We start from the raw sequence: 12,324 nt of genomic DNA on the forward strand, positions 1-12,324 counted from the left end.
AATTGTCTCAAGGCCATATCTTCAAGTTATTGAATCAACAGAGACACACCTAGAGTTAGAGTGCGAAAACACAGAAGCAGTAGGGTTGGCATCATTTGCAGTTGAAAGCACCCAGAAGACGCTAACAATACCATCATATTCAGAAAAAGAATCATTAAAACTAGAGATGCAACATGAGAACTCAGTACCAACTGCTCAAGATTTGAAATTTAGAAAATTAACCTATGAGGCATCTCCATTGGTGGCAGGAACTACACAGTTTATTACCGGGCCACAACCAAATGTTATGGAGTTGACCCAAGGGCCACAGCTCCAGGCAGTAAAGACCAGGCAATTAGATCCAGAGCTGCAATTACAAGATGTGAAATTTGTTGATTTAATCCGACAGTCAGATTCCAGAGTGGTTGACTCTGAGACAATGATACAAAAACCTACACTACAAAATAAGACATTAGAGGAATTGACTAAGGAAGCCCAGCATCAAGGCATGAAATTGACCCGAGGACCTTCACTGCAAAGTGTCAAATTTTCGGTTTTATCTCCAAATCTTTTCCTCCAAGAAGAAAAACCTGCAGATTTAATTTCTGGGTCCCCTTATCAGAATGCGCAATCTAATGAATTGACCCTAGGTTATCCAATGCAAGAAATCAAATTGTCAGATCAAGAGTATCAAACTGTTACATCTGCACGGTTGTCTTCAGAACCACATCAAGATAAAAATTTTGTGGAACTAACCTCAGGACCATGTTTACAAAATGTCAGATTTTCTGATTTGACCCCAGAACCAAAGCATAAGGAAATAATTGATGCACACTCTATAGGAGAAAAACCTTTTCAAGTTACTGGGTCTATAACATTTATAACAAAACCCTCTTTGCAGCCAAACCAACGAACCCCAGTTGGAGGGATAAAATCTAGCAGGTCTTTCGAAGGACCACCATCTCATAGCACAAAATCTATTAAATTGATCTCACAACAACAAGGTATGAAACCTGAAGAAGTATACTTAATACCAAGGCAGGAAGATGTCAAATTTTCTAAACTGACTTCAGGACCAAAGCTTCAAGGTGTCAAATTTAGAGAGGGAACTCCAGAACCAGTGTTTCATGATGTAAACTCTGTGGATGTGACTACAGAGTTAGGAGTTCAAGATTCTAAATTAGTAATGATACCTGCTGGGCTCCAAGTTAACAAACAGGTAGGATTTAACACAAGGCCATGGCTACAGGATGTCAAATTTTGTGATCAGACATCTGGAACTCAACCTCAAGTAATAAAATCTTCAACATTTAACTTAACACAACTGCAATGTGTGAGACTTCCAGAGTTGACCTCAGAACCAAAGGGACAAGGAATAAGATCTATGAAGTTGACCTCAGGACCTGAGCAACAAGGAGCTAGGCCTGACATGTTAGTATCAGAGCCACTGTTTCAAGGTATAAAATATACAGAAAATCAAATATCAAGCTTCCAAAATAATACTTCATATAAATTAGCCTCAGAGTCATCAGTACCAGATGTGAAATCTATGGATTTTACTCCTGCTCCCAAGTTACCAAATGTCAACCATTGTGAATTGACTAGAAGATCACAGTTACAAGGGTTTGAATCTTCTGAACTGAGCCAAAGGCCACAGATGCAAGATATTAAACCTATGAAATGGATGTCAGTCTCAAAACCTCAAGGCTTAAAACCTGATTTGACCACAGAATCACAGAATGGAAGTGAAAAATCCGTGACTGTAGCTTTAAGACATTACCTACGAGGTCTAAAATCTTTGTTAAACCAAAGTTCTCAGTTAGAAAGTAAGAAATCTATGGAGACTGTCTTGGGATCACAGAAAGGAGATGCTAAATCTATAAAAGTCACATCAGATTCCAAGCTTCACTATGTGAAACCTGATGAAAGAGTCAAGTTACAGTCAGGAACTCAAGAATTAAAAACTCTAAAGTTGGCTCCACGTATTCAACTACATGATATAAAATCTGTAGAACAAGATATTAAACTGAAATATGGACCAAAGATGCAAGGTCAGGATTCTCTGCTTTTTGCATCAGAGCCATTGTTCCAAGAACCTCAAATGCAAGCTGGGAAACTTGGGGAATTGACTTCAGAGTCACAAATTCCAGAAAAAAAATCTGTGGATATTGCTTCACGTGTAAATCTTCAAAGAGATAAATCCATTAAGGCCCCAGATTCGGTGGTTCAATCAAATTTAGAGCTGAAATCTGTGAAGTTGACTTCCAAGCTAAAGAGGCAGAATGCAATCAGAAAACAAATGCATCCAGGAATAAAAGATAAGAATTTATCTCCAGTGCAACAGTTTCAAGAGAAGGCACTGGTGAATTTAACTCCTGAGCCAGAAAAGGAGCTATCTGCAGTCTCACCAGTACAACAACATGTGCTTTCAGAGCAACTGAAGAAATGTTCTAAAAGTTTAAAAGATAATGTGTGTTTGGGTTTAATTCAGGACCCAACATTTAAAGGTAGGGATGTAGTAAGCCACAATCTTCAGTTACAGTTGAAAGGTAAGAAATCACTTGAGCCTGCTCCAGAATTAAATATGGAATGCGTACAACTTAAAGAGGTCAAACTTGAACCACAATTGCAAAGCATAAAACCTCCCAAGTTGACCCAAGGACCACAGTTGCTCCAAGTGAAGCCCATTTCACAGCCACCATTTCAAGGCAGGGTAACACTGGAGACAGAAAAAGAGCCACCTCTTGAAAATATGAAATGTGCTCAATGGATATTACAACCTGAATTTCAAGGAGGGGATTCCGTAGCATTAAATCTTGGGTCACAATCTCAAGATGTCAAATCCGTAGAATCAAAACCTTTGATATGGTTAAGGGATATGAAGTCACCTAAGTTGACACTGGAGTCAAAAATTCAAGACACAACATGTATGGGGCCACAGTTTCAGAAAGTCAAAACACCTAAATTATTCCCTAGACAACAGCTACAAGAAAGGAAACTTTTGGTGTCATCCTCAGAACCACCACTTAAAGGTGTGAAAACTGTAGATTTAAGCACAAAGTTAAAGCTGGGGAGTATGAATTCTAGTAAGTGGATTCCTTTAGCAGAGTTTCAAGATATAATATCTCAGTTAAATATTGAGCCACAATCTCAGTGTATCAAACCTACAGAATTGAAACATTTGATACAATTAAGAAATATAAAGTCATCTGTGTTAACTCCAAGGCCAAAGCTCCAAGATACACAATCTTCTGCATCATTCCAGGAAAAACCTGGTGTGAAGTTGAAGAGTACACAATCATGTGATCTAAGGTCAAAGTCAAAGCCTCATGACATAAAATCTATAATGCTTCAACCTAAGATTCCATTGCATGATAGAAAGTCTCTTGAGTCGACCATGAAACCACAGCTTCAAGAAGTGAAACCCTTGCAATTCCATCCAGGAATACAGTTTCAAGCTGTGAAGACTCCAAAGTCACTACCCATCAAAAGTATGAATTCAGCTAAAAAAAATATTCAGAAAAATTTTGCAAGTGTGAAATCCGAGGTCAGTTCTGAACCACAATGGGAAGGACTACAATATTCTAAATTTCCACTTGAGACAAAATGCCAAGATAAGAAATTTACTGAGTTAGAACCAAGCTCACACATGCAAGGCATACCATTTTCTCAAGTGGCCACAGGGATCAAGAATTCAGTTGTCAAATCTACAGATTTCAATGTTGGGTTACTGTTACAAAGTGTGAAAACTGCTGTAGGGACTTCAAGGACAAACATTCAAGATGAAAAACAAAAAGAATGCAAACCTCATATCCAGTCACAAGTTATGACATCTTCTGGGCTGATTCCAGGACCAAAAATTAAAAATTTAAAATCAATAGTCAACCTTGAAGCACAACTACAAGGACTTAAATCTAAAATAATCTCAGACACAATGTTTCTAGATGCAGCATCTGGGAAGCTCAAATCTATGCCACAGTGGCAAGGTGAGGAATCTGGAATGACGATGGGGTCAGAGCTTCAAAAAGTGAAGTCAGTGGATTGTAAGTCAAGCCCACAGTTGCAAGATATGAGCTTTCCAAGATTGATAACAGGATTGAAAGTTCATAATATAAAATCTTTAAAGTGTACAGTTGACCCACAAGTGAAGGTTGTGAAATCTTCTGAAGTTATTCCAGTAGAAAATCTTCGAGGTGTAAAATCTATAGAGTTGGATCCTCATCCAAAACTACAAGATGAGAAGTCTTCTGAGTTTGCCCTGGGGAGGAAGTTTTCAGGTGTGAAATATGTAGAGTCACAGTTGGCCCCACAATTAAAAAATAGGAACTGTTCTGACCTTATCATGGATATAAAGCTTAAAAACATAGAATCAGTGGGTTTTAGTTCTATACTACAATTTCAAGGTATGAAATCATCTGCTGTGGTCCCAGGGACAAAGATTCAAGCAGAGAAATCAATGTTCAATTCTGGAGCACAAACGCAAAGTAAAAAAAATTCCCAGTTGATAAAACTTCAAAGAAAGAACTCTACTAAAGTCAATCATGAACCAGAATTTCAGGTTGGAAAATCCACTAAATTGTCCTTGGGACCAAGGATTCACAGTGTGATGTGTTCTGAATCCAGGGCTGAAAAGCAGGGCCAAGTCAAGGAATCTTCTAAAATGAGTCCATGGCCAGAACTGCAAGGTGTAAAGTTTATGGCATTCAACAGAGAACTACAATTGCAACATATAAAATCTTCAGAATTATGCAAAAAGACAATACATCAAGATGTGAAATCTATAAAATTAAATCATGAGCAGAAGTTCCAAAATGAGGAATATTCTGAACTGTTATTGAAACCAAAGTTTCAAGAGGAGAGATTTTCAGTGTTAAACCCTGGGCTTTCTACAGAAAATGACTTGCACACACAGACAAAGTGTCCAGTCAAACAATTTCGAGAACACAAGCATGAGTCAAAATTTCAAGGTAGGAAATCTTCTGAACTGAATCCAGAGTCACAGGGGATAGATGTGATGGCACACAACAATGGGCCACTGTCACAAGGTGTAAAATTGAAGCTTACTGCTTGGCCATACCATCAAGGTCTAGCATCTAAAATGTCTGCTCCAGGATCACATTTGCAAGGTGCAAATTCTTCAATACTAATTCCAGAATCAAGACCACAGTGTGTAAATTCTACTGAATGTCATCCCAGGCCAAACATGCAAGATTTGAATGCTTCTGAAACTGAAACTCCAGTTTCAAAATTGCAAAGTATGAAGTCTTCTGAGTTGAATCCAAGGACAGAGAGATATCTCTGTCAAAGTGAAACATCTATGGTGTTTAATCTTGGATCATATTTTCCAGATCTGAAATCTCAATTGATTTTAGAATCAAAGCGTCTAGGTGTAGCACCCAGGAAATGCAGCCCTGGGCCATTGATGCAGTGTGCTAATTCTTCTGAGATGAATCCAAGATCAAAATCAAATGGTGTAAATTCTATGAAATGGGAGTACAGCACACCCTTACAAAATAGAAAATCTTTTGAGTTAACTTCAGGAACGAAACTCCAGGATAAAGGATGTGAAGTGAATCCAGGGACAGAGATACTCAATGAGAAATCTATGATATCTGATCTTGGACCATATTTAAAATCTCAGTTGACTTCAGAATCAAAGCCTGCAAGTACAGCACCCAGGAAATGCAACCCTGGGGCACAGAAACAGTGTATTAACTCTCCTGAGTTTCTCCCAGGGACCAAATTACAATGTATAAATTCTACTGGGTACAGACATGTGTCACCCTCACAAAGTATAAAATGTTCCGAGTTAACTTCGGGGACAAAACTTCAAGATAAGGGTTGTGAAGTAAATCTAGGAATAGAGATTCAAAGTGAGAAACCAATGGTGTCTGACCCTGGACCACATTTGCAAGGTTTAAAATCTCAACTGATTTCAGAATCAAAGCACCTAGGTATACAACCTGGGAACTGCAACCCTGGGCCAGAGAGACAGTGTGCTAATTTTCCTGAATTGCTCCCAGGGACAAATTTACAATGTTTAAATTCTATGGGGTGCAGACAAGGTCCACTCTCACAAAGTATAAAATATTCTGAGTTAACTTCAGGGACAAAATTACAAGATACAGGATTTAGAGAAAATCCAGGGACAGAGACTGAAAGTCAGACATCTATGAAATTTAATACTGAACCACATTTGCAAGATCTGAAACCTGAATTTATTCCAAACTCAACATTTCTACATGTAACAACCAATGGCTACAACCTTGAACCACAGATGCAGTATGTAAATTTTTCTAAACTAAGTCCAGGGCCAAAAGTACATTGTGCAAATGATATAGGGTGCAAATATGGGCCACCCTTACAAAGTATAAAGTTTTCTGAGTTGGCTTCAGGAACAAAATGTAAAGATATGACATCCTCTGATTTGAAACCCAAATTAGAGTATCAGGGAATAAAATCTACAGTAAACCAAAATTTACAAAAACTAAATTGTATACAGACTCCAGGGACAAAGTTTCAAGCATTATTGGAGTCCAACTCTGGATCACAATATCGAGGTATGAATTCTTGTAATTCTAATTCAGGATCAGGATATCAGTCCAATATAAATTCCATTAAGATTAATCGAGAATCACTAATGCAAGATATGAAATCCTATGACTTGAACCCTGGGCCAGAATTTCAAGGTACAACTTCTATTTTGTTTAATTCTAAACCACATTTGCAAGGTGTAAACTTTTCTGAATTAACTTCATGTACAAAATTTCCAGAAAATCAACTTTTGGAGAATCACCTTGGGTCACAGCAGCAAGTTATGCAATCTGTGTCTGTGCCCACTTTGGGTCATGAGTTAAATAATGTCAAATATGGGGAATTTTCACCTGAGTTATCACTTGAAGATGTAAGGTTTGTGAAGATGAAAAGAGAGGCATTGCACCATGGTATAAATTCTGTGCAACTTAATTCAGACTCTGAAAGGCAAGACAAGAAATGTCAGGTGTCCTCATTAGAGCCATGTTTTCAAAAAGTGCAATCTGTAGAGTTGAATCCACAACCACATTCTCAAAGTATAAATTCTGAGGAGTTATTGCCCCCGTTGAGGCAGCATAATGTAAAGTCTATGGTCCATGCATTAGAACAGAGTTTTCATGAGAAATCTCTGGAATTGAAAGCAGGACTGCAACCAAAAGATATGAATTCTAAGAATTCTTACTTCAGGCAAAAATCTACGGTATTGCGATCAGAGCCAGGTTCTCAAGATATGAAATCTCTAAAGTCAAACTTATGGTCACAACCTCAAAGTTCTTTAGGGTTTACATCATGCCTCACACCAAAGTGTGTTAATTCTGACAATTCTGTACTACAGCCATGCTTTCAAGATGTAAAATCTGTACAGTTGATGCCAGCAGTCCAACAGCAAGGTATAAATTGTCAAGAAATAACTTCAGGACAACAAGGTGTGAAATCATCAGTGGTGTTGGCTCAAGAACCAAGTAAGAAGTTCATACCAGGACCAATTTTAACAAGTGTGAAAATTTCAAATTTATCTCTTGAATCACAGCAACAAGATATGACATCTTTGGAACTTACTTCACATCCAAAGTTGCATGATATAAAATGTATGAAATTTCCTTTAGTGCTTCAGCAGAAAACTCCAACAGGGCCACTACTTCAAAGAGTAAATTCTGAGAATCTAGTTCCAAGAATGAATAATAAAATGACAGACTTTTCTGAGGTAAGCTCTAGGTCAGGACATCAATCTGTAGAAAATGCAGAGATGACCCCAAAGTCATCGCATCAAATCTCTCAGTCCGTGAATTTGCTTTTACCAACGTATCAACTCGCAGAATCTTCAAAAATGCCGCATAATTTGGCACATCAAAGTGCAAGAACTGTAAAGAAATCTGTGGGTCTGACCCCAAAGCCCATGGAATCTTCAGGGATGCCCCTGGACCGAGATTTTAATGGGCCAGAATCTGCAGACCTGACTTCATCTTTAAGAACTCACGGCTCACACTTTTCAGAGTTAGCTCCAGAGAAAAGCTATCAAATTTCAGAAAGCCTGAGTATATCTCAGTCAGGGTCTAAAATTAAGGAATTGGGAGAGTTCCATATAAGGCAACTGAGACAAGATGTGGCACCTGAAGAGATTATTCCAGAGCTTAAGCATCATGTTACAGAAACTATGAAGTTGATCTCTGAAGTAAGGTCGCAAAGGGAGGAATTCTCTGGAATTATGCCAGAGACAAAGTCAGTAAGCAAAGCCACTGGATATGGAAATAAGTCTTCAAACTCTTACCCTCAAACGCTAGAACCTGTAGAGATAATCCCAGAGAAAAGGTCATGCGGGCAAGAATATGTAGCTCTGATTACATCAGATCACTTCACAGAACCTTTGGAGATGACAGTAGATGAATTTGTAGAGTTGATTTCTGAGAGGGGACTGCAAGCAGAGGGATCTATAAAATTGACTGGAATACCACAGCAAAAAGTGGAATATGCAAAGTTAGAACATCAAGTGCAGGAATCTGAGCATTTAACCTCTAAGCAATGTAGTCAAAGGAAGGAATCTTTACAATTGCCACTAAAAGAAACAGGGCACTGTGAGAAACATGTGAATTTTGTAAAGAAAACTTCTGACACTTGGCAGAAAGGAGAGAGATCAACATGGCAAACACAGATAGATAAGAAAAGTGTGAACTACTCAGAAATAGTCCCAGAAAAATTAGGTCAAAAGTCCCTGGATCAAATCAGGCAAAAGACACAGCTTCAAGCTGCTCAAACAAAAGGGGTAACTTCAGTAGTCACCTCCAAACTTGAATCTGTGACAGGAAACCCTGGATTACCAATACAAGTTGAAAAGTCTGTGACATTACCACCATGGACATCTTCTCAAATGGTAGACTATACTGAGACTACTCCACAACAGCAAGATAGAAGGTTATCAGAACTTATCTCAGGTCTGTGGTTTCAGAATAAGAAAGCTAACAAATTCATTACAGAACCAACACACCAAATTGTGGAAATAATTGATATGACAGGGTTTCAAATTGTAAAGACTATATTATTCCCAGGACCACCATTTCAAATAATAAAATCTGAAAAATTAGCACCAGGACCAATTCCTCAGGTTTTAGAACCAATAGGAATATCTCTGGTATTGGGACGTAACAACATGAATTATTTTGATTTACTCACAATGACAAATTTCCAAGAATGGGCAGAACCCGTAGAATTAAGTGCAAGGTCAAATAATGAAATAAAATCTTCAGAATTTTCTTCAAAAGCAGCATCTCCATTCATGGGACTCACAGAATTGACTCATGAAGAAAAGCTTCTGGCCTTGAAATCTTTAAGTGAAAAAACAGTGCCTTTTCAAGTCACGGAATCTGAGGATTTTATTTTGAAACAATTGTGTCTCAATAGGGGATCTGAGGAGTTAACATCAGGGGTAGAGCTCCAAAAAGAGAAATACTTCCCTAAATTTCCATGCAACTCTTCAAATTCACTCATCTCAAGCACTATCAAAACATCATCAGGATTAGGATGCTTTTGGGATATGGAGATGCCAGAAGTACTGAAAACTATGGAAACAAAAAACTCTGCAACACATTTTTTACAGTCTGAAGAGTTCTTTGACCAAAGTAAGAGGCCATTGTCAACCCAGCCTCCTCTTAATATAGTTAACACAGTAAAAAAAACACATTCTGAAGTCCTAGGAAAGGACATTGTATTCAAGGAGAGGACTATGTTGGGGCAAGTGGAGGAGCCGAAAAAATCCTCCCAGAGTCTCTCTCAATACTTTCCCCAACACTCGAGATCATCATCTAAAACCTTTCAGAAAAGACCAGGTGCTCGAGGAAGTCTTCCCTGTTTTGTCTTGCGAAGACAACAGAATGTCTGGGAGAGTCACTCCTGGAAGCAGCGACTACCTAGAAAGTATCTCTCCAGTATGCTAGTGCTGGGAAATGTCTTACAAACCAATATGGAAAGGAAACTTTGTTCTCAAACAGATCTGTCTGAAGGAGCAAATACTCATCAATCTATTCAGAATGTATTTGGGGTTCCACCTGAACTGATAGAATTTTCCCAGAGTCTACCAAAGAAGGGTTGGAGTGCTATTTCTCCACCTGCAGTGGGTAAAAACTATATTCAGAGACATACTTTACATTATGGTAATAATGATAAAAGAGTGACCCTAAGGATGTGGACACGCCGATCTATGTCCTCTATGATGCAACAATACTCTGCAGCTAGAATAAAAATAAAGAAAATAAGCCCAAAGCTTAATGATAAAGTCCAGGAATTGATTCATTGCATGCCTATTTCATATAACACAGAGAGCCAGCTGCCTTTCCCAGGAAAGTCTCCTCTTAATAAATATTTGGCTGAGAGTCCTTTTCCAGTGGAAGAGAGTGAGAACTCATATACACATACTGACTTTCAACACTCCTACAAGCCAAGTTATGCATCCCAGGCCAAGACAATCTTCTCTGAACAGTTTCAGCTGCTACAAGAGCTACAGCTGAAAATAGCTGCAAAACTGTTAAGGAGTCAAGTACCCCACAATGTGCCTCCACCTCTATCTTCAGGTCTAGTTCTAAAGTATCCTATCTGTTTAAAATGTGGCCAATGTGCAGGATTTGATTGCTGTCATCAAGCACAGACCTCCTCTGGGCCGTATCTTCTTATTTATCCACAGCTCCACCTTGTAAGCACTCCTGAGGGTCATGGAGAGATCAGGTTACATCTTGGCTTTAGGTTAAGAACTGGAAAAAGACCACAAATCCCAAAATATCATAGAAGAGATAGACCTGTTACACCAAAGAGCTTTCAATCGCTATCACAAAGGAAACCTAAAATTCATACTCAAGTTTCAACTTCTACATTAGATTCAGAGTCTGGGTCTACTCAGTCTCCTTTACAATACCACATCAGGCAAAGGCTATGTAATAGTCGTGACTTAGTAGGAAAGAGAAAAGCTGGAAAATCTAGCCACTGTGAAGTCACTCAAGTTCACTCTCTACCAGATACTGACTCTGAAAGCAACGAGGATGAAAAATGGGCAAACGTGAGAAGAAAAAAGCCAAACTATTTAAAGAACAGAACCACCAAAGGAGTTAGAACACCAACCACAAAGTTCTACACAAATGGTAGAAACACAACACAGAGTCAGCTTAGGGAATTACCTATGCAACCAGAAGGAAAGAACAATGGCACATCTCAAATGATGACTATCTCTTTAGAAAAACAACCTAAGAAATCTTGCCAACCCAAATTCATCCAAATACTTTCTCAGAGCATAAAGCAGGCGTTCCAAAGGGCACACAACATTATAGCTTTTGCTGCACATAAGTTTGAGGAAAGAACAAGGTCAGGTTACGTGTGTGAAGACAAAGACAACCATCCAGAGCAAAAAGACATAAGTTCATCAAAAGACAGAATGTCAGTTGTCAACCTAAATCCAATAGGCACCATTACTAAACAAAAAATCCCCTCCGGGGATACAACAGACCAATTTATATCATCTCAACAACCAAAAACTGTTCAATCTTTCCAATCCAAGGTCACCCACCTGCTCAAGCCCAAAGTTTCCCAAGAAAGTTCCACATACTACAGTAGAAAAAAAGATAGTAATACCAGAGTTAAGGAAAACTACAGAAGTGAAACATCTAGTAATGAGTCCAGGAAATCCAAAGTGGGAAACACAGTACAGGGTCAAGAGACAGAAGAACATGGTAACTCTAAGAAGGAAACCTCATCCATTCACCCTAAAGTGAAATACACACACAAGGATGAAAGTCACAGCAATGATCAGGAAAGGTCTCTATGTCATTCCTCTGGGAGGAGTCAATACACTTCCTCTGAGAAAAGTTATTTCAGTCAATCTCAGATAAGTCTTAGTCTCTGTAAGAACCATCCCAGTGATTCTAAGAGGAGCCATCCATGCCCCTCTGAGAGGAGTTGTCGAATTTCTTCTGAGAGGAGATTCTGCAGTATTTCTGAGAGAAGTCATCCGCCCCTCTCTGAGAGAAGTCATCCAACTATCTCTGAGATAAGACATCCACCCCTCTCTGAGAGAGGTCATCCATTCTTCTCAGAGAGAAGTCACCCACCCCTTTCAGAGAGAAGTCATCCACCCCTCTCAGAGAGAAGTCATCTACATCTATCTGACAGAAGTCATCCACCCCTCTCTGAGAGAGGTCATCCATTCCTCTCAGAGAGAAGTCATCCACCCCTCTCAGAGAGAAGCCATCCACCCCTCTCAGAGAGAAGTCATCTACCTCTATCTGAAAGAAGTCATCCACCCCTTTCTGAGAGAGGTCATCTATTCCTCTCAGA

The 12,324-nt window shown here is 38.9% G+C and overlaps 1 protein-coding gene across 1 annotated transcript in view; it reads left to right on the forward strand.

Annotated features, from left to right (window-relative positions):
* Window positions 1-12,324, forward strand: part of C12H2orf16 (chromosome 12 C2orf16 homolog) — a 39,232-nt gene that overhangs the window by 25,614 nt on the left and 1,294 nt on the right. Inside the window, exons 9-16 of the mRNA XM_049784685.1 lie at window positions 144-1,724; window positions 2,289-3,719; window positions 3,924-4,946; window positions 5,091-5,234; window positions 6,108-6,445; window positions 6,602-6,710; window positions 7,227-11,692; window positions 11,897-11,978. Coding sequence (XP_049640642.1) covers window positions 144-1,724; window positions 2,289-3,719; window positions 3,924-4,946; window positions 5,091-5,234; window positions 6,108-6,445; window positions 6,602-6,710; window positions 7,227-11,692; window positions 11,897-11,978 — 9,174 coding nt within the window. The remainder of the gene's footprint in view (window positions 1-143; window positions 1,725-2,288; window positions 3,720-3,923; window positions 4,947-5,090; window positions 5,235-6,107; window positions 6,446-6,601; window positions 6,711-7,226; window positions 11,693-11,896; window positions 11,979-12,324) is intronic.

Source organism: Suncus etruscus, chromosome 12, assembly GCF_024139225.1.
Source record: "Suncus etruscus isolate mSunEtr1 chromosome 12, mSunEtr1.pri.cur, whole genome shotgun sequence".
Lineage (NCBI taxonomy): Eukaryota > Metazoa > Chordata > Mammalia > Eulipotyphla > Soricidae > Suncus > Suncus etruscus.